Genomic DNA, 19,024 nt, shown 5'->3' with positions numbered 1-19,024 from the left:
GAGGTTGCTGTAGTCTCCCCTTCTCCAAGTCAGAACTGTATTCCTATAATCTCTAGCTGTCCTGTGTTTAAGCTTTGTCCGAAGAGTCTCACTTTTGAGGCTTGGGATCGCCAAGCCCCACAGGCTGGCAAGACAGCAGCAGCTTCCATCATATAACCACCTTGACTTTAGCCTGTGAAGGTGGCCAGTTTTGCTCTACATGGGCTAAGGAGTTGGGAGGGTAGAAGCCCCTTTGTCCCTAGCCTGCATTCAATAGGACTCCATTGTTTCCAGCCTTGAGATGATTTAGATCAAACTTCATAGGGCTCTGACTTGGGCTTTGGCTCCAGCTGGGAAAGTGGGTCCTATAAAATAGGTGAGGGCTCATTCCTTGGTTCCTACAGGGATGAGCTGAGCAATAGTGATGCCAGTGTGCTGGCTGCCAAAGCAGGCCAGAATCCTTAAGAACCCAACCATTCCTTCTTTCCTGTCCTGGGCCAGGTACCACCTCTTCCCAAGGTTCCTGGAGGAAGAGATGAACTTTCCTAGGGAGTAGGGGTGCATTGAGGGGTGGTGAGTGGGGATGATAAGAAAGTCTTTCTTTCCAACAACTACTGGGGCTGTGGAGAGGGCACCTGAGGCGGTTGCTCAGTCCTAAGGAAGAAGCAGCACAGGAAGCAGCTTGCTGACTCTCCCTGGGCCCCTTGAAAAGAGGACTCTTGCCCCAGGCCCTTGTAACCTGGCGTTGTAAACATACAGGACGCGCCCAGAGCTGCCCTCTCCTCTGGTGCAGGATGCATGGGGGAAGGTAAGACTGGGCATTAGATATGAGAAATAGAGTGAGCCCCTAGGGGTAGGAGAGAGAGGGGAGACCCCACAGTGGTGGCTGCTGGAAGAAGGCCCTTTTCCCTCCCAAGGGGTACTAAAAGAGGGAAGTGGCTCAATCGTTGGATGCTAGCATCCTGTCCAAGATGTAAGGCTTATAGCCAGGGTCCTTTCAGAAGAGCTGGGCCCATTCTAAAGGTACCTGAAATTTGGTGGGAGCAGGGGGAAGGAGGACCAGGAGACAGAAATGGCCTGGGAAGCCCCACTTAGAAAAGGCAAGTGGGCTGAGGAGAGCTGTGGCATGTGAGCCGGGGCAGCCATGTCTGGGTAAGGAGCCCTGGTGGGGATGGAGATGCAGTTCGTGTTAAAATATTCTCTAGAAGGCTGGGAATATGGTCTAGTGGTAAAGTGCTTGCCTCATATATATGAAGCCCTGGGTTCGATTCCTCAGCACCACATATATAGAAAATGGCCAGAAGTGGCGCTGTGGCTCAAGTGGTAGAGTGCTGGCCTTGAGCAAAAAGAAGCCAGGGATAGTGTTCAGACCCTGAATTCAAGCCCCAGGACTGGCAAAAAACAAAAAACAAAAAAAACCAAACCACCAAATAAAATATTCCCTGGAGTTGAAGGGGCCCTGGCAGGAAAGGGCTGAAATGGGATCAGTGATCCCCAGATGCATATTCACATTCACAGACAGGGTCTGAGTCATGGTTTTGAGTGTCAAAGAAGCCAGCTTAGGCAAACCTGATCCTTCTGATGAAGCTCTGCCCAGCCCATGCTAGCCCTCCTCACAGGAGTGTAAATATAAGGGAGCGCTGCAGCTGAAGCCCCCAGGGCATCACAAAAAGGCCAGGAGAGCCCCGTTTAGGGGGAACAATCGTGTGAGGGCACCCTCCCATTCTATCCCCCTGGGCATCACACAGCCTGCACTCGGTTCCGAATTTCCTTCCACCTTCAGTGGCAGGCCCCATTCTCACAAGAAAGCCAAACTCTTCCTTAGCATAGTAAAATAGGTTTAATCCATAACTTTGAAATGTCTAGGTTAACAGCAATTATGAACCGCCAGAGACTAGACAGAACCTGTCCCCCAAAAAAGGCCACAGAGCCCCCCCCCCCCCAATCCCATCCCGGTCATTTCACAGAGGTGACTGCCGGGACGTTAGCCTTGCGCTCCGCTTCAATGCAGTACTTCTCAGGCAGGCCCGTGGCTCTGTGGGGGAAACATGGCACAGGTATAAGGAAGATGCTGGGCCTAAGTAGAGACAGGAAGAAGCAGGTCCCGGGCTTCTAGAACCTGGAGACCTGTACTCACAACCTACCCACCCCCAAGCACATTCATGTCAAGGAGCTCCCAGAAAAACCCAGAAGTCTCAGCCCAAGGCTCTTGTGCTAGAGGGTTCGTGTCCCTCAGCACCTCTGTCACAGCCTGTCATCCCTGAACCCACACTTTGCAATGAGCACATTGTAAAACTGTCACGCAGCCTCTTTGGTGGAGGGAAGACCAATGGGGGAGGATAGGACCCCAGGGTACCTCAGCTCTTCAAGCTTTTTCTTCTTGATATCCTCAATGCGTTCGCGCCGCTTCTGGGCCTCTTCTTTGAGACGCCGGCCCTCTTCGAAAGTGGCAACCCGGTTCTGCACCTGCTTCTGCTGGTTCTCACGCACCTGCCGCCGGAGCTCGTTGGCATGCTGCAGGCGCCCTGTGGCCCTCTTCTCCTCCTCCAGCCGCTCCTTCTCAATCAGTTCTCTCTGAGCACTGGAGGGGACACGCAGGAATGGATTGGGCTCAGCTGCTCCAGAGACCATAGCCCAAAGTCCTCCAGGCCCCAGCCCTTTTCTGTGGCTCAGGGATCAGCTCAACATGGCCACCGGGTTAGCTCCCTCCACCCCTTTGCCAGACCAGCTTCATGGTCATGGGACTTTATGTCATGAGCATGCTTAGAAGGGCCCTAGGCTTGGTTTAATGCTCTGTCACGGTATTGAAATTCTTAATAATTTTTTTAATAAAGACTTGCACAGTCTGATTTTACACTGGGCTTTACGAATTGTGTAGCTGGTCCTACAGCCACGGTTTCACCCACTGGGAGCTGCTGTTCATACTCTTCCCTCATAACAATGCATAACTTCCCTCCAGCTTCTTTTAACACATATTCCCCTTTTCCTCCTGCCTTCCTATTGCTCATCTCTCCTTCCCTTCCTTCCTTCCCTCTCTGATGATAATGAACCAAGCAAGGAGGAGAGAGAAAAATCTATAACGCTATCTCTACCTTGGCTGCTAGAAAGGAGAAAGGAACTCAGTGGGATACCTCTTAGTTTGCTATTGATCTGTCTCTCTAATTTCTTTCTAGACGCCTCTTCTATTTAAGAATGTTTCATGGACATTGAGGAGAAAAATCACTAATGGCAACCAGATAGGCTGTGAAATTTTCTTTTTTTTTTTTTTTAGGCTGTGAAATTTTCAAATGAAATATATTCACAGCTGGCCATTGTGGCTCACATCTGTAATCTTAGCTACTCAGGAGGCTGAAATCAGGAGGACGGCTATTTGAAGCCTGTCTAGGAATAAGCTCATTAGATTCACATCAACCACTAAAAAGCTGGGCATTGTGTTGCAGGCCTATCATCCCAACTATTCCAGAATTATGAATAGAAGGACCATAGTTCAGGCTGGCCTAGGCAAAAAGTGAGACCTTCTTGGGAAAAAAAAATCACAAAAGCAGATTGGGTTCATGTTGTAGAGTGCCTGCCTAACCAAAGAAAGACCCTGAGTTCAAACCCCAATACCACTAAAAAAAGAGGAGAAATAAAAGAAATTTATTTGCATCTCAAAACAAATGCACAGGTCATCTTGCACTAACATCTAATTTCCTTCTCAATATCATCAAAAATGAAAGCAAGATATTAAAATCATCTTAGGGAGGGATCACTTAACTGCTCTTTTCCAACAGGCTCAGCAAAAATCACCAGAATGTTGGTTTATGTATTCATTTCCCTCGTATCTTCCAAGATTCCCCATACAGAGGGAATACTCTCAACACTCAGCAGTTGTTTCCCCCATACACACATCCCTGGAAACTCCTCTCCAGAGCCTTCCCCATGTGGAAAGAGAACTGCTGACCTCCTCTCTGTGTGTCCTGAAACACCAAGTGCCCAGTGTCACACACATGTGGCAACAAGAACATTGTTCTGCATCAGTACTGGTTTTACTTCTCATTCTTCTAAGCCAAGGGGTGAATGTGGAAAAGGGGGACATGTACCTACTACCCCTGGGGTAGTAGGAAGCAGAAAATCCAGATGAGGAAGAGCTTGCTGTTGGCACAGAGTAAGGGCTGCATAGTAGAACTGGCTAGGAGATTTGAAAGATATTGATGTGTAGGCCTTACCCTAGAACATTTAAATTAATATCTATGAGGTAGAGGGACATCAGTCGTTTTCGAAATGTCCTAAGTATTTTGGTTTGTTTTGTTTTGGTTTTTGCCAGTCTGGGGCTTGAACTCAGGGCCTGAGCACTGTCCCTGGCTTCTTTTTGCTCAAGGCTAGCACTCTACCACTTGAGGCACAGCACCACTTCCTGCTCTTTCTATATATGTGGTGCTGAGGAATTGAACCCAGGGCTTCACATATACGAGGTGAGCACTTTACCACTAGGCCATATTCCTAGCCCCTGTCCTAAGTATTTCAAAGAACCACTTGGGAGGGTATCCTGTCTATGTCTGCTTAGTAACAGGCTGAGAGTTCAAGGCACCCCTCTGCCCAGAAGCAGGAAGTCCAAATGTAGGCCATATTGGATTGGCATGCTTTTGAAGTAGGAAAGTATGGATGGCTAACTGTGGCACAGACACTCTTAGAATGCAGACATCCATCATAGAGGTCACGTGGCTTGGAGACACTGGGTCTCTAAACTAAAGCCAAACTTCTCCAAAGGGCTGTCCTAGCTTTAATAACTGGCTAGTATGTATGCTTCGGGCAAACAAAGCAAAGCAGAGACAAATGGGTCAGCAGCAAAAGTAGGACTTTAATTTCATTCCATTAATATTTATTAGTGCCTGCTAAAGGCATGCAGATGTCCAAGGGCACAGAGGCCAGGGAGGAGAGGGGTGGCATCTGGAAGCTAATCTAGAGCCTCGGGGCAGCTGTTCAGTGGCATTTAGGAAGCTTCCTTCTTTACCAGGTGTCCAGTGACCACAGAACAACCCTGAGGGTAGAGAAAGCGACAGAGCCCAAGGGTGTCACAGCCAGTGGGAATCAGCTGATCAGGAATGTGGGTCTGGTAAAAGACAGAGGTTCTTACAGATCTGTTCTGCCTCTGCTAGGCACCGGGGGGGGGGGGGGGGTTGCAAGCCACTCTCTAACTGACAAAGGAGGACTTACAGCACAGATATCCAAACAGTTGGGCTCTGTTGTTCTGTGCTACTCATCTGAGTATGAAGTCTCTAATTTCACATTCCCCAAATCTAAATTTTGTTTGGTTTGTTTCCTTTTTGTGGAGAAAAAAAAAATCTGATGTTACAAAAGCTAGACCCAGAGCAAGAAGGGAGATTTCTCAGTCAGGCTAGGCCTACTCTTAGCAGATCTGACAGGTAGAGAATAGAGCAGAGAAGGGAAGCCAAGAGGACCTCTGCCTAGGACTGCTTTGGCAGGAGGCTCAGAACAGTGAGCAATGGGAATGCTTAGCTTCCACTTAGGTGGTGGGATTACCATTGAGCCAAAAGAGAGAACAGAAGTAAAAGGATAAAGAGCTGCTAAACAGGAAAGATGGATGAACCTAAGTGAAGTCCATCCAAATAGAAATTTCTACCGTCTTCCCTACGGATGAAGCAAGAACAGTGCTTATCCACCCCTAATGCCCTCCAACACAGAGCCCTGACCACAGGTGCTCAAATGTCTTTGTCAAGTCAGTGGCAAATCCCCCCTTAGAGTCCTGCTCTAAGGGCATATGATCCTCAGTGACTGAAGCTCTTCTGTCTCTCGCTAAAATTGCATCTCTAGTTTAGAGAAGGCTTGAGAGGGAAGGGTGCAGAAGGAACCAGATTTATACCTTTATTTACATTTAGATTGCTGTAGGAAAAACAACCCTCCATAATCCCCAATTCCTTAGACACTTCCCAGATCCTATTTTCCAATTCTCTAATCAGCTCAAGTAGCTTAGAAATATCTCGGCCATTCATCTAGTTAGAATCATTGCACCAACATGGTCAAGATGAATACACATCCATCCACTCAAGCGCCAGAGAATTCTTCTCCATCCAACTTGGGCCATCCCTGCTACAAACACCTTTCTTCTCCTTCCACTACACTGCCATAAGGGAAAGGAAGTCAAGGTTCCCAGGCCCCTCCTACCGAAGAATCCTCTCGAACTCATCCCGGTCTCGTTGCACCTGGACTGCTAGAGTGTGCTCCTTGAAGGCCACCTGTTCCAGCCGGCTCTTCCGCAGCTTGTCTTCTATCTCCATCTTTTTCTGAGCATTTTCTCTTTCCTTTCTGCGCCACTCTCTGTCTGCCACCTCCTGATTTCGCTTGGCTCGCAAAGCATCCTGGATAATGGGGACCACCCCACCTCAGTGTACAGACCAGGTGTCTATAGCAAGACATCTACTTATAGATTGATTGTCCTTGCTCGGTTTGGAAAAGCACTATAGAGTTCTCTAGGCAGCAAATTATGCTAGGAAAGAATAAATGGAATCTTGATGGAAACTTTTGGGTCAGAAGATACCCTGAGGGGTCACCTTGTCCTTCTACCCTTCTCTTCGAAATTCTTTCCCCTGTTCCTCAAACACCTCCAGGCACTCCTGCAATTGCTTCTAATTTTAAAAACTGCTAATGATGGAGATGCCAGTTTCCTCTGGTGACATATTTCATTGGTCAGTTAAGGTTGAAAGTCGTTCTTTATATAGCAGCCAGGAAAGTTTCTCTTGACCCTTAAGCACAAAATGTTATGCCCTCATAACTGCCATAGGCTTTGCAGGCCCACCCCTTCCTCCTCAGACAACTGAAGGCTGTTACACTCTGGCCATCCTCTCTTCTATACATCCAACCAGGAGGCCACTTTTCAGGCCATCAAAGGAATTGCCAAGGGAGCAGGAGAGGCAGAGAGAAGATGAGGAGAGGAAGTGGGTACCTGTTCTGCCTGGTAGTCCTGGGCCTTCTCCTGCATGGCCCTGAGGCGAGCAATCTCCTTCTCTTTCTCCTTCCGGATTCTCTCCTGCTCAGCCTCAAATTCTGCTTCTCGAGCCTGCCAGGAAGAAAATTCCTCATAGAATAGTTGTTTTCCTAGCAGCAATACAATCTTGGTAACAAACACACTATCCGGCTGGGCACCGGTGGCTCACACCTGTTATCCTAGCTGCTCAGGAGACTGAGATCTGAGGATCACGGTTCAAAGCCAGCCCAGGGAAGGAAAAAAGTCCATGAGACTCTTATCTCCAATTAACCACCAGAAAACCAGAAGTGGCTCTGTGGCTCAAGTGGTAGAGCACTACTCTAGCCTTGAGCTGAAAAGCTCAGGGATAGCACCCAGGCTCAGAGTTCAAGGCCCATGACCAACAACAACAACAAATAAACACACATACACACACACACACACACACACACACACACACACACAATCCAACACCCCTCCCTCCCACTTTTCAATTCTTCTTTTTTGCTCTTTTTACTATCTTTGTTACTAATATTCTCTTTTTATTATTTTTATTACCTTCAAATTGTTTAACAAAAAGTTTTCAATTTGACACATCTGTTCATGTGTCCAGTGCTTCCTGGTCATTTGATTCCTTTTTTCTTTTTAAGATAAGCAAAAGAGACTTAGCAATGCATAAACATAAAATCTAGCATTTATAAAAATGCTGCATTCTTTACATGCATTATTACTCCAGAGTGCTCTCATAGCATCTCACGAGACAGAGATTATAGATGAGGAAAATGATTTGAACACAAGATTCCCGAGTCCAGCTTTCCTGCTCCTTCTATACTTCAGACAGCTTTAAGTCGCAAGGCCCCCTTGCCAAGTAACTCCTATGGCTCCCGCCTGCCTTGTAAAGTGCAGCAGCTGGAGGTTATCTCATTAGTCCCTGGGCAAACAGCCAACCATGCTTTGGGCAATACCACAGTGGTTAGCAGATACCTAAAGAGTGAACCATTAAATTAATTCACTTACCACCTCGGTGAAAGAACAGACACATCCCTAAAGCTTCCCAACCACTATTTCCTGGGTAGCCATTGGAAATTCATACTTCCCAGAAAGAACTTCCCTTAGTGCTCATGGATATATAGTAGCATCATGATGACAGTGTCTTATTTTATTCTGATCCCATAAGATTATATTGGCTAGCTAACATTATAGCAATTTTGGTAAATTGGCAAATACATTGTGTTACGCTCAATAATGACAAAATCACCCAATGATGTATTTCTCAGAATGTATCTCATCATGAGGTGACATAGGACTGTACTTAGATATGCCCACAGGAGATGGGCGGGGGGGGGGGGTTGGGGGGGAGTGTCTGGTGGGCAAGTGTCCCATGTCTTTGCAAGTCTTGAGGCTCTCCCAGCTCCACCTGGCCAATGCCTTTTCATGGATGAAGACAAGACATAGTTCATCCCACTCAGAAATCTATTGTGATTCGAATCATCATTCTACCCTTCCAGTTCTACTCAAAGTCCAGGGCTCTCAGCTGTGCATCTTCACCCTACCCTCTTCAATTGATATCATGACCCACCACAGACTGCTGCAGTCAGAAAGCGTCTGTGTTATCAGCTCATTATTATGACCATCACCCAGTCAGTGAAACAACTATTGAGTTCTATAGGAAACACATATGAATTCCATATGAAATACAGACAAGGCATTCAGCTTTGTCTAACCCTGGACACACACTGAAGAATTTCGCATGTTTTTTAGTCAATCAACGCCTACTTCATGTGGTTGTTGTGAAGGTTCAGTGAGAGAACACATATAGAATACTTAGTACTGGGCCTAGGCCCAGTCTTACTGTTCGGTAAAGGCCAGTTATACAGTTGTGTCCCAAATCTTGTATTCTCATTCTATTTCCTGCCCATCCCTGAAATCCAAAGGTCAAATGAAAACTATAACCAATATCTGAGTTTGCTTTTGCTTTCTGTCATTTGTATTCAGCATGAAAAGGTATGCCAAGTATGCCTTTATATATTATAACTGCACCTTCCTTCCCTTTCATTAACAAGCCCATACCACAGAGAAGTGAAGAGGTGTATGATGTGTCTACTGTCATAGCCAGAACTTCAAAATTCGCAAGGGAGACAAGACTGACACATGAAGAAATTATTTTCTTGTCACTTTGAGTACATCTTCCCATTTGTACATAGACGCATGTTGACTCTAATCATGCAAGGAGCCTTCCTTTGCCCTCCACTCCCCCGCACACACACACCCGACTCCACTCATCTCATCAGTCAGCTTTGCCCCAGAATGAGCACATGCATTTAAGCTCCATCCATCCATAACTGCAAACTGCTCTCTGCTCCGCCCTACATTTGTTCTTGTCTGATTTACAGAGAGAGGAGGAGGAGGAGACTTGATTTTCTGACTCTTTACATTCTCTGCTTGCTGCTCAATTATAGGAGTTTTTACAGGAAATTTAAGGGATATCTGGCTCATGATTACAGAGATATCCCAGCCATGAGGAATCCCGAAATGCCACTCTTGGTCATGTGCTGGTGGCTCACGGCTGTAATCCTTGCTACTAAGGTGGCTGAGATCTGAGGATTGCAGTTTGAAAACAGCTCAGGCAAAAAAAAAGTCTATGAGACACTTACTGTTGGGATCCTTAGACTTGATGGAGGGGCTTGACGCCCCTCCCCCAAGCCCTGGGGGAATGCGGAAGCAGGCTACCCTCTCTGGGTCCGCCTTTGCACCCAGCCCCCAACTCTCCAGCCAGCCCAGGCGTCTCCCAGCCGAGCCAGGGCGGGCTGGTAGCGGGGCTCTCAAGTGACATTAGCTCAGGTAGATCATGTGACAGCTTTCAGCCTATCGGCATCCTGGCCAATCCCCTTCTCTCAGAATCATCCCCTGTTAACTTTGTCTTAATAAAGCAGTTGGTTCTCGAAACTGACCCTGAGACTTGCATATGCCTGACTTTGTCTATTGGTAAGGAGGTGGGCACGCTTTCTCGGATGGGCCACGCGCGCAGGACGGTGCTGGCTCCCCCACCCCACTCTAGTTTCATCTGCGGGCGGGGTGACTAGGGGAGAGGGCGTGAAAGGGAGTGTGAAAAGAAGAGTAGCTGAGCCTTGTTCCCTACGCCGGGAGAGGCTACCGAGCCCAACAACTTACCTCCAATTAGCCAGCAAAAAGCTGAAAGTTAAACTGTGATTCAAGAGGTAAGAGTATGAACCTTGAAGTGAAAAGGCCAAGTATGACGTGCTGAGTTCAAACCCCAGTACCAGCACACACAAGAAAGTCACTTTTGCCAACTGTTTTTCATTCTCTTCCTTTCTGCATATGATATTCATGAAGGTGCTAATGAAGATAATATCACACAAATTTGGGGGTCCTTCCTGAGCTACTGCCTGCTAATGAACAAACAGCCTGGTCAAAAGGAAAAGAAGTCAAGCCCTCTAACTAAGGATGTGCATTGCAGCATGTGGTTGTAGCTACCTCCTACAGACATGCCAGTCCTGGCAAGAGGACCCAGGAGCAGGAAACCAGATCCTTACCATCTTCTTCTTGGTAAATTCCATCACCATCTGGTCTGCCAGCTTCTCCTGGGCCAGCCGCTCTGCTTTCTGTCTCTGGTTTTCCTCATTGATACGCTTGATCTCAGCCTGCATCTGTAGTTTTTCCTGGTGCCTTCGTTCTATGTCCTGAAGGCAAAAATGAAGAGAGCATTGGCATCAAAGGAGGTGAGATAAACAGCTACTGGACATTGAGACGGAGACACAAATGGAAGCACGGGGATTAACACCCTGCGTGCTGTCCAGCTGCCACCACCAGGCCTTGATGAAGCTGTTCTTCCAATGGTGGTCGATGACTCTGCCACCAAATGGACTCATTCCAGCCTTCATCTAACTCAACTCGGTGCCCTTTCCTGACCCTGCTGGTCATTATGCACATTCAGAAGTAGATGCTCTTACTCAGTGTCACACACATGCCATGATAAGTCCCAGAATAGTAACCATCCTCCTGCCCTCATTTCCTTCCTACTGAATAGCAGACTTTCAATCTCTATTCGGTATGATTAAGAAACAGGCCTGGGCTGGGATATGGAGCAGGAATAGAGCACTTATCTGGCATGCACAAGGTCCTGAGTTTGAGTCCTACCACTGCAAGAATAACCAAATCAATAATCACTGTCCTAATTGAGTACCTTCCATTCATTGAGCACTTTACATCAGCTGTATTTAATACTTAAATATATTCCCAAATCCTGAAAAGTAGGACCTATTCAGAAGAGACTGATGCCCAACATATAAGTGACTTTCCCAAAGCTATAAAGAGCCCACATTTTGAACCTGCTTGGTCTAAATGAAAGATTCAGCTTCCTCCGGACATCTTTGGTTTTCTCCAATTCTTAGTTTTCTGAACTTCGGTGATTCCATGTCTCTTAGGAAGTGATCATATACTGTCTTGGAAATCCTCATTTCATACGAACTCCCTGTCCCAGGGAGAAAACAGAGACCTGTGTCCCATTCTCTCTTTCCCCTCAATGCATGTACCCAGTGTGAGGGCTAAAGTGAGTGAGCCCAGCAGAAGGCAAAATGAGGACCAAAGCAAGTGACACGAGAGGGAGGGGAAAGTTTTACACAGGGAGAAGCATGTGTGTCTGAACAAAGGAGTGAACCTTTGTGATCCTGAGTGACAGGATCCTTTACAAGGAAGGAGTCTGTGATGTTATCAGTCCCAGTCTCCAAAATCTCCCAATGATAAAATCACTTCTGAGGTCAGGCACATTCTCAGATCACGATGAGGTGGAGGGGGGGCGGTGATGGTTTGCATTAGAATCTTAGGCACTGTTTAGTCCTATTGACCTCAAAGCTAAAGAAACTACTGACCCCTGATTGGGGGCCTATGTCTAATCTTGTATTATTTGCTTAGTCATCCACCTATTTTTTTTTCTAGTTTGGTTTTGTGTGTGTGTGTGTGTGTGTGTTTGTTGCTTTGGATTGCAGCACTGAGGATTAGACTCAAGGCTTATACGTGCAAGGCAAGTACTCTGTTCTTAAGGTATGACCCAGTCCTTTGTGCTTAATTATTTCTTTGTTTGTGGCAGTACTGAGGTTTGAACTCTGGGCCTTGTACTTGGTTAAGCAGCCACTCTACCACTTAAGCCACACCTCAGCCCTTTTGTTGCTTTAATTATCTTTTAGATAAGGTCTCATTTTTGGCATAGGGCCAGCCTCAGATGGATATCCTCTTAACTATGCCTCTTGTATTGCTGGGATCTCTCTCACACACTCACACACAGTCACACACATACACACACACACACACACACACACACACACCACCGCCACCACCACCACCACCATCACCATGTCTGGCTGTATTTTGTTTTTAAGACGGAGTCTGACCTCAAATTCTTGGCTCCCCTGCCTCCACCTCCCGAGTAACTGGGATTAAAGACATGTACCACCATGCCCAGCTTGGTTTTGTTGTTTTGATTGGTTCCCTTGATTTCCAAGGAACTGAAGGACTTTTGCCATCTTTAAAGCCCTTCAAAGTAACCCACATAAATTCCTTTTTCTCGTCTTCATCTTTGCTAGCATGGTAGGAAGAGGTGTTTTAAGATGATATGGCAGCACTAAGGCTGGGAAGGGCTTGTGTTCTCCCTGAACCTGCCTAGTAACTTCCTGCAGACTCTAGAGAGTGCCAATATATTGGCAGACAGACATAGGACAACGGCACACACCAGGTGAATGGTGTTGACTCAGTGACTCTGGGAGATTCTCAGCAGACCCTCCATTCCCCACAACCCAGTTGCATTTTTCACTCTGTTTCTCATCCCCCTCCTTGACTACATCTCTCTCTCTCTCTCTCTCTCTCTCTCCTGCTCCCTATCTGTCTCACCTTTTTCTTCTGAGTCAGGAACTGAAATAACTTGAACATGTCTCTCTGTCCTGCTTACTCCCTTGGTCCCCATCTCAAGCAGTTCCCAAAGCTACATGCATGTGTACGTGCGCACGCATGCACACACACTCCATGTGACCTTCATCCCACCCCTCAAACTGAGCCACACACTGCAGGAGCTCTGGCAACCTTCATAGTGATGTCTGCTGACCCATGCGGTCCTTTCTCAACCTCATCACTCACCACCATCCAATGTACTGGTTGATGGCAATTCAGTCATCCATAAAACATGAGCAAGGAAGAGAAAAATAAAAATAAAAGAATATGCACTCCCCAAGCAAAACAGTACCCAGAGGTGGGGACGGGGGAAGATCAGATAAATTCCAATGCAGGACATTCATTAAGGCACCTGGCCTAGATGCTTCAAAATATCAGTTTCTAACAATAACAAATATGGTGTGGAGGTACAGAGGTGCAGTTAGAAAGGAAAATAAACTATTTTATTTGTGCTGTTAATGGGGCTTGAACTCAGGGCCTTGCACTCTTGCTTAACTTCTTTCATTCAAGGCTGGCTCCTTCTTATTGGAGATAAAAGTCTCACAGACCTTTCTACTAGGATTGGCTTTAAAATGTGATCCTCAGATCAAAGCCTCATAATAACTAGGATTATAGGCATGAACCACAATGCCAGATAGAAGAAGAATTTCTAGTGTTCTGCAGCACAGCTGACAACAATTAAGTGTATTTTCTGAAATAGTGAGTACAGATGACTTTGAATGTTCCCAACACAAAGAAACAATCAATGTTTAAGGTGACAGATATACCAGTTACCCAGACCCAACCCTTATACATTGTGAATATACTGAATTAATAGCACTGTATCTCACTAGTAGGCACAATTACTATGTGTCAATTAAAAATAAATGTATCAATAAAAACACTTAAACTAAATGAACTAAAGAAACTTAACTGAATGCAATGTGTAAATCTTTTTTCCCCCCAGGGGGAGGGGAGGGTATCATTTGGGCACTGTACCTGAGCTCTGTATCACTTTGAACCACAGCACCACTTCCTGTTTTGCAGTGTTAACTGGAAATAAGAGTCTCACAGACTTTCCTGCTCAGGCTGGCTTTGAACTGTGATCCTCAGATCTCAGCCTCCTGAGTAGCGAGGATTACAGACATGAGCCACTGGCACCCAGCTCAATGTGCAAATCTTGTTGGAGCTTAGTTCGGAAAATAAGAGAATAGTTGCCAAGTATATTTTGAGAACAATGTAGAAGCTTTGGATATGGATGAAATATTGGATGGTGATATGAAATCACTGGATTAAAGTTCTTTGGTAGAAGATGTGCTAATAATATTCCCCATAGATAAGAGTGCCCTTATTCTGCAGAGACCCAGGCATTTAGAAGTATTTGGTGCCAAGGATCAAGATGTCTACAACTAAAATACTTAACAATAAAGAAAATATGTGGGGCTGGGAATGTGGCTTAGCAGTAGAGTGCTTGCCTAGCATGCACGAAGCCCTGGGTTCGATTCCTCAGTACCACACAAACAGAAAAGGCCAGAAGTGGAGCTGTGGCTCAAGTGGTAGAGTGATGGCTTTGAGCAAAAGAAACTCAGGGATAGTACCCAGGCCCTGAGTTCAAGACCCAGGACTAGCAAAAAAAAAAAAAAAAGAAGAAGAAAAAGAAGGAAGGAAGGAAGGAAAAAAAGACAAGGAAAGGAAAGGAAAGAAAGAAAATATGTTGACATCTAGAAAGACACATGCAACTAAGGCAATTTATTAACAATATTGAAATCTGGAAGAAGTCTCTATGGGTATGGTGCAATTCTTTCAATGTTTCTGTACTTTTAACATTTTCAAAGTCAAGAAAAATTAGGGGGGAAAATACTAAATGTTCCAAATGTCTGCTGTGTCTTTCAACTGTGCTACAGGTTTGTGTATATTGCAACAGACCAGATAAGGCAAATACTTTCCTTTTAACTCTATTAATACCCTAACTCTACTTCTAGAGTAATAAGTCATCATATTTCTGGGTTTTCTTGTTTTCTTAATTTTCCTTATTTTCTTCTTTGTTTTTTTCTATTTCTTTTTTTGTTTTTCAGTGGATCTACCTGCTAATTTTGTTTTGGCTAACAGGAAGGAAAGGTTTGTCTTTACAACACAATTAATGACAATGGGATGCTGTGTACCTCCAGTGAGCTGACAGCAGGGAGTCTGAAACAAAACACCGCTACTGTTCATCTACAAAGTGCATCCTGGCCCCTCAATAATTGAGGTATGACTATAAAACACCCTGTGCCTCCTTGTGAAAAACACGCAGCTGTATATTTCTTTTATGTGTCTGTGTGACATTGACCTGTCAGTCTCAGACCCCAAGTCCCTGAGAGGCAGTGAAAACATCTACCCAAATCACGGCTCCCCCCTCCCCCCACAGCACGACGCCATAGCCATATAAATGTTGGAGAGGGCAATAAAAAAAAGTTGATGGTGGTGATGATGTTGTGAAATGAGCGTGTGCCTGACAGAAAATCAGCCCACACCCTGAAACCTACCAGAATCTCGGAGGGCTTTATTGCTGGTGCTGGTGAAACTTGCCCCTGTTACCTGCAAGTCCGCCTCCTGGAGCTGCTCCATGTACTCTAGCATCTGCTCCTTCTCCTGCTCCCGTTGCTCAGCAAGCAGGGACTGTTCCTCCTGGTTCTTTTCTATTTGCTGTACAATGTGCCATCTTCCCCTGGGAAGGAACAGTGCCACAATGGCTCAGAAATCAAGGGGTCATGTCTCTCCACTATCACCCCCACCCAAATAGCCCCCAAGTTTGGAGGTTTCATCAGTACCATTTGACAAGTACTCCATAGGCATGCATAGGCTTTGTGGGCCCAGACCAAAATCCTTCCCTAGAGGGTGTCCTGGGGGAATGGGTGCCTTCTTTGAGCTCCTAGTTTGTGGGCGGTCCCTTCCTGACACTCCCTTCTTCATCAGTCTATCCAAAAGTACACCCCACATCTTCACACACTTTTTCCCATCCAGTCTGTGATGAGTTTCTGAGATCTAACCTCTTCGCACGTCTTCACAAGATACAGGAAACAAGCTTTGTCTGCCAACTTCCCAACGTTTTACAGATTTAAAAATCCCAGGGCCACGCACCAGTGGCTCATGCTTATAATCCTAGCCACTCAGGAGGCTGAGATCTGAGGATCACAGTCCGAAACCAACCTGGGTCTGTGAAACTCTTATCTCTAATAAATTACTCACAAAAAGCCTGAGTGCTGTGGCTCAAGTAGCACAGTAGCCTTGGCCACAAAGAGACTCAGGGACAGCACCCAGGCCAAGAGCTCAAGCCTCAAGGCCAGAAGAAAGAAAAAAAAAAATCCCAGGATGTCTCATTCCTCTGGTGCTTCTGCCACCACCCAATTAATCTTGTCTTCCCAATCCATCTCCTATGCCTAGTCTGTGCAACTGTCTTTCTTCCATCCTTGCTCTCATCTGCCAGCAGGGCTGAGCCTTAGGAAGTATCTCCCCTCAGCAAAGCCCTCTTCCAACAGTAAAAAGCTGGGAGACTGAATCTCCCATCAGTGCTGCCGGGCACCTCTACATGTCACCAGCACGTCAGTCAACACAGAAGCATTTAGACCCCATGACTCGAGTAAAGGCTGGAAGAACATGAAAAGACGAGGTGAGGATAGGAACCAATTGGAAAGAATGTAAGATTCATAGTCAGATGGAACACTTAAATGACATAAGCAGAAGCAATAAGTAAAAGAGCTGCAAGTGTGGGCTCAACATGAGGACCAGGTCAAATCACTAGAGCTGCCTGATGAGGCAGAGATTTTGTTTCCCCCTTCATTGGAGCTGTTAAGGCAGAAGGGGCACAGCTTATCCACTAAATAAACTCTTCCTGGGAACCTGTTATAGGCTACAGGGTCCCTACTAGAGAATACAATTGAGAAGGTAGAGCTGTCATCCAGTGTGGTCCAAGAATCACTTACAGAGGTCATTCGCACGTCGTATGGCTGATGTTTTAACTCTAGGACACCTTGAGTCTATAGCAGTCCAGAGACTTGGCCCTTATTTTCATGGTGAAGGGGGAGGGTAAATGTATATGTTCTAATGTGAATTAAGTTCCTAGGATAATTTAGATGGCCTAGAAGGTCCTTGGACTTCAGAAACAAATGAGCTCACAGGCGAGTGTGGGCCAGACAGCCTCATCCCGAGAAGCTCGTGATTATAAATTCAGAGACAAGCATGGGGTAGGAAACCACCCAGCCTGCCTCACAAATGGAGAGAGAGTTTTTCAAGGAAAGTGACAGCAAAGCCTCTAAAGGGAAGAAAGGGGGAGGGAGAAGAGAAAGATATTCAGCAGAGTGAACAACGACAGTCAGTGGACTTGTGACTTCAAGGCCTGTGAGTGAGTGGCAGGAGGTGATGAGAATCAAGACTCAGTTGGACCCAGATTGTGAGGCACCTGTGATGATCTTGAAACTAAGCTGAAAGGTTTCACTCCATAAGGGATGACAGACGATGACAAATCGTGTCTCGTCTCTTCCCTCGCTGCTAGGCTACACAGATGCGAACACATACAGAAACGACTTCGATGGGGAAATGTCAAGGCCACATCTTTACCGTATTCTTTCCTCCCTCCTCTGCCTTTCTCGTGCCTCCTGCCTTTGGAGAGACAACTGCCGCTCCACTTCCATCATCTGATCCAATCGCTTCTCCTCCTCATCCAGTTCTTTCTGGATCTGTTGCTTCTCCAGGATCTGAGCATCTCGGATGGCGTGGCACTTGGCATTGAGGATAATCTAGGGAGTGAAGGCAAGGGGGAAAAAATGTGGCACTAGGCTTGGGAGATGTGGAAGTTTAAAGGGAAAGAAATGGAAGCAGGATAGCATGGGGGATGCTGGCGATGTCACAGGCCCAGAGAAGCAAGAGCGACTTGGCGTTGCCCTTCCCCTTCACACAGTGCAGCTCAAACACTTCCTAGGCATTAGGTGCCAGGGTGTGTGCCAGGAGAGAGCCAGAACAGCATCTTTATGGGTACTGTAGTGTTTAAGGCAGTGTATCACCTTTTGGAAACATGATGAAAGTCATGAGCTATAACATTCACCTGCAAATATAAACCCAGAATATCCATAAAATTTCAGAGGTTTATCATTCCCAGCGAGGAACACATGAAATCCTATATTAGGCTCAAGGAAGCCAAGACACTCTGGTAGAAGCCCAGCCACTCCATTTTTTGAGCCAGAAGAGCCCAATGTGACACAAAAAGGGATTAAGGAGGAAAAAAAAAAAAAAAAACAGGCTGGGAATATGGCCTAGTGGTAGAGTACTCACCTTGTGTACATGAAGCTCTGGGGTCGATTCCTTAGCACCACATATACAGAAAAAAGCCAGAAGTGGCTCTGTGACTCAAGTGGTAGAATGCTAGCCTTGAGCAAAAGAAACCAGGGACAGTGCTCAGGCCCTGAGTTCAAGGCCCAGGACTGGCAAAAAAAAAAAAAAAAAAAACACCATGGGCCCATCAATAAGGTCTGAGAAGTAAAAACTTTGGAAAATAAAAGGAGGTATGTGTAGAGATTTACCTGAGACAGAAAACAGAAATGAAAGAGCTGGGGAGTCAGCGTTCTTTTCATGTGATCAGAAAATGAGGCACATTCAAGTGAATTGATTAAAAAAAAAAAAAACACCAGAATTTCAAATGAGCCCCTGGTCTTTATGCTCCCAGCTAAAGGAAGCAAGAAAAACACTTCAAAACAAAATCCTGCTCCCTCCAAACACTGAGGCCATAATTAAAGTAGCAAGACAAAAATAAAAGCAATGTTCTCGCATTGATTTATCAACCACACTTCACAAAGTCTCTTAGTTTATGCAATCTGGCCATAATAAATGTCCTGCTAAGTCACGTTTCCACCACCATTTCACATTTATTTAAATTTAATACAGTGTTTATACATTTTAAGATATTTTTACAGTTAAGGCAAATATTTAAGTTTTTTTATCTGAGTGTGTGTGTGTGTGTGTGTGTGTGTGTGTGTGTGTGTGTGTGTGCACCAGTGCTGGGGCTTGAATTCAATACTTGGATGCTGTCCCTGAGCTTTTTCTGCTCAAGACCAGTGCTCTATCACTTCCAGTTTTTCTGGTGGTTAATTGGAGATAAGAGTCTCATAA

At 45.8% G+C, this 19,024-nt stretch overlaps 1 protein-coding gene across 1 annotated transcript in view; it reads right to left on the bottom strand.

Moving 5' to 3' along the window:
* Positions 1 to 1,935: 1,935 nt before the first annotated feature.
* Cfap45 (cilia and flagella associated protein 45) overlaps positions 1,936 to 19,024 on the bottom strand; it is a 30,097-nt gene continuing 13,008 nt past the window's right edge. Inside the window, exons 8-14 of the mRNA XM_048358194.1 lie at positions 17,480 to 17,658; positions 15,461 to 15,590; positions 10,498 to 10,644; positions 6,923 to 7,036; positions 6,145 to 6,338; positions 2,336 to 2,560; positions 1,936 to 2,014 (exon numbers count right to left, since the gene is read on the bottom strand). Of these exons, the coding sequence (XP_048214151.1) occupies positions 1,936 to 2,014; positions 2,336 to 2,560; positions 6,145 to 6,338; positions 6,923 to 7,036; positions 10,498 to 10,644; positions 15,461 to 15,590; positions 17,480 to 17,658 (1,068 nt within the window). The remainder of the gene's footprint in view (positions 2,015 to 2,335; positions 2,561 to 6,144; positions 6,339 to 6,922; positions 7,037 to 10,497; positions 10,645 to 15,460; positions 15,591 to 17,479; positions 17,659 to 19,024) is intronic.

The sequence above is a fragment of the Perognathus longimembris genome, chromosome 11 (genome assembly GCF_023159225.1).
Source record: "Perognathus longimembris pacificus isolate PPM17 chromosome 11, ASM2315922v1, whole genome shotgun sequence".
Lineage (NCBI taxonomy): Eukaryota > Metazoa > Chordata > Mammalia > Rodentia > Heteromyidae > Perognathus > Perognathus longimembris.
Note: the sequence above shows the minus strand (reverse complement) of the source record. Positions and strands in the feature narration are given on the sequence as shown.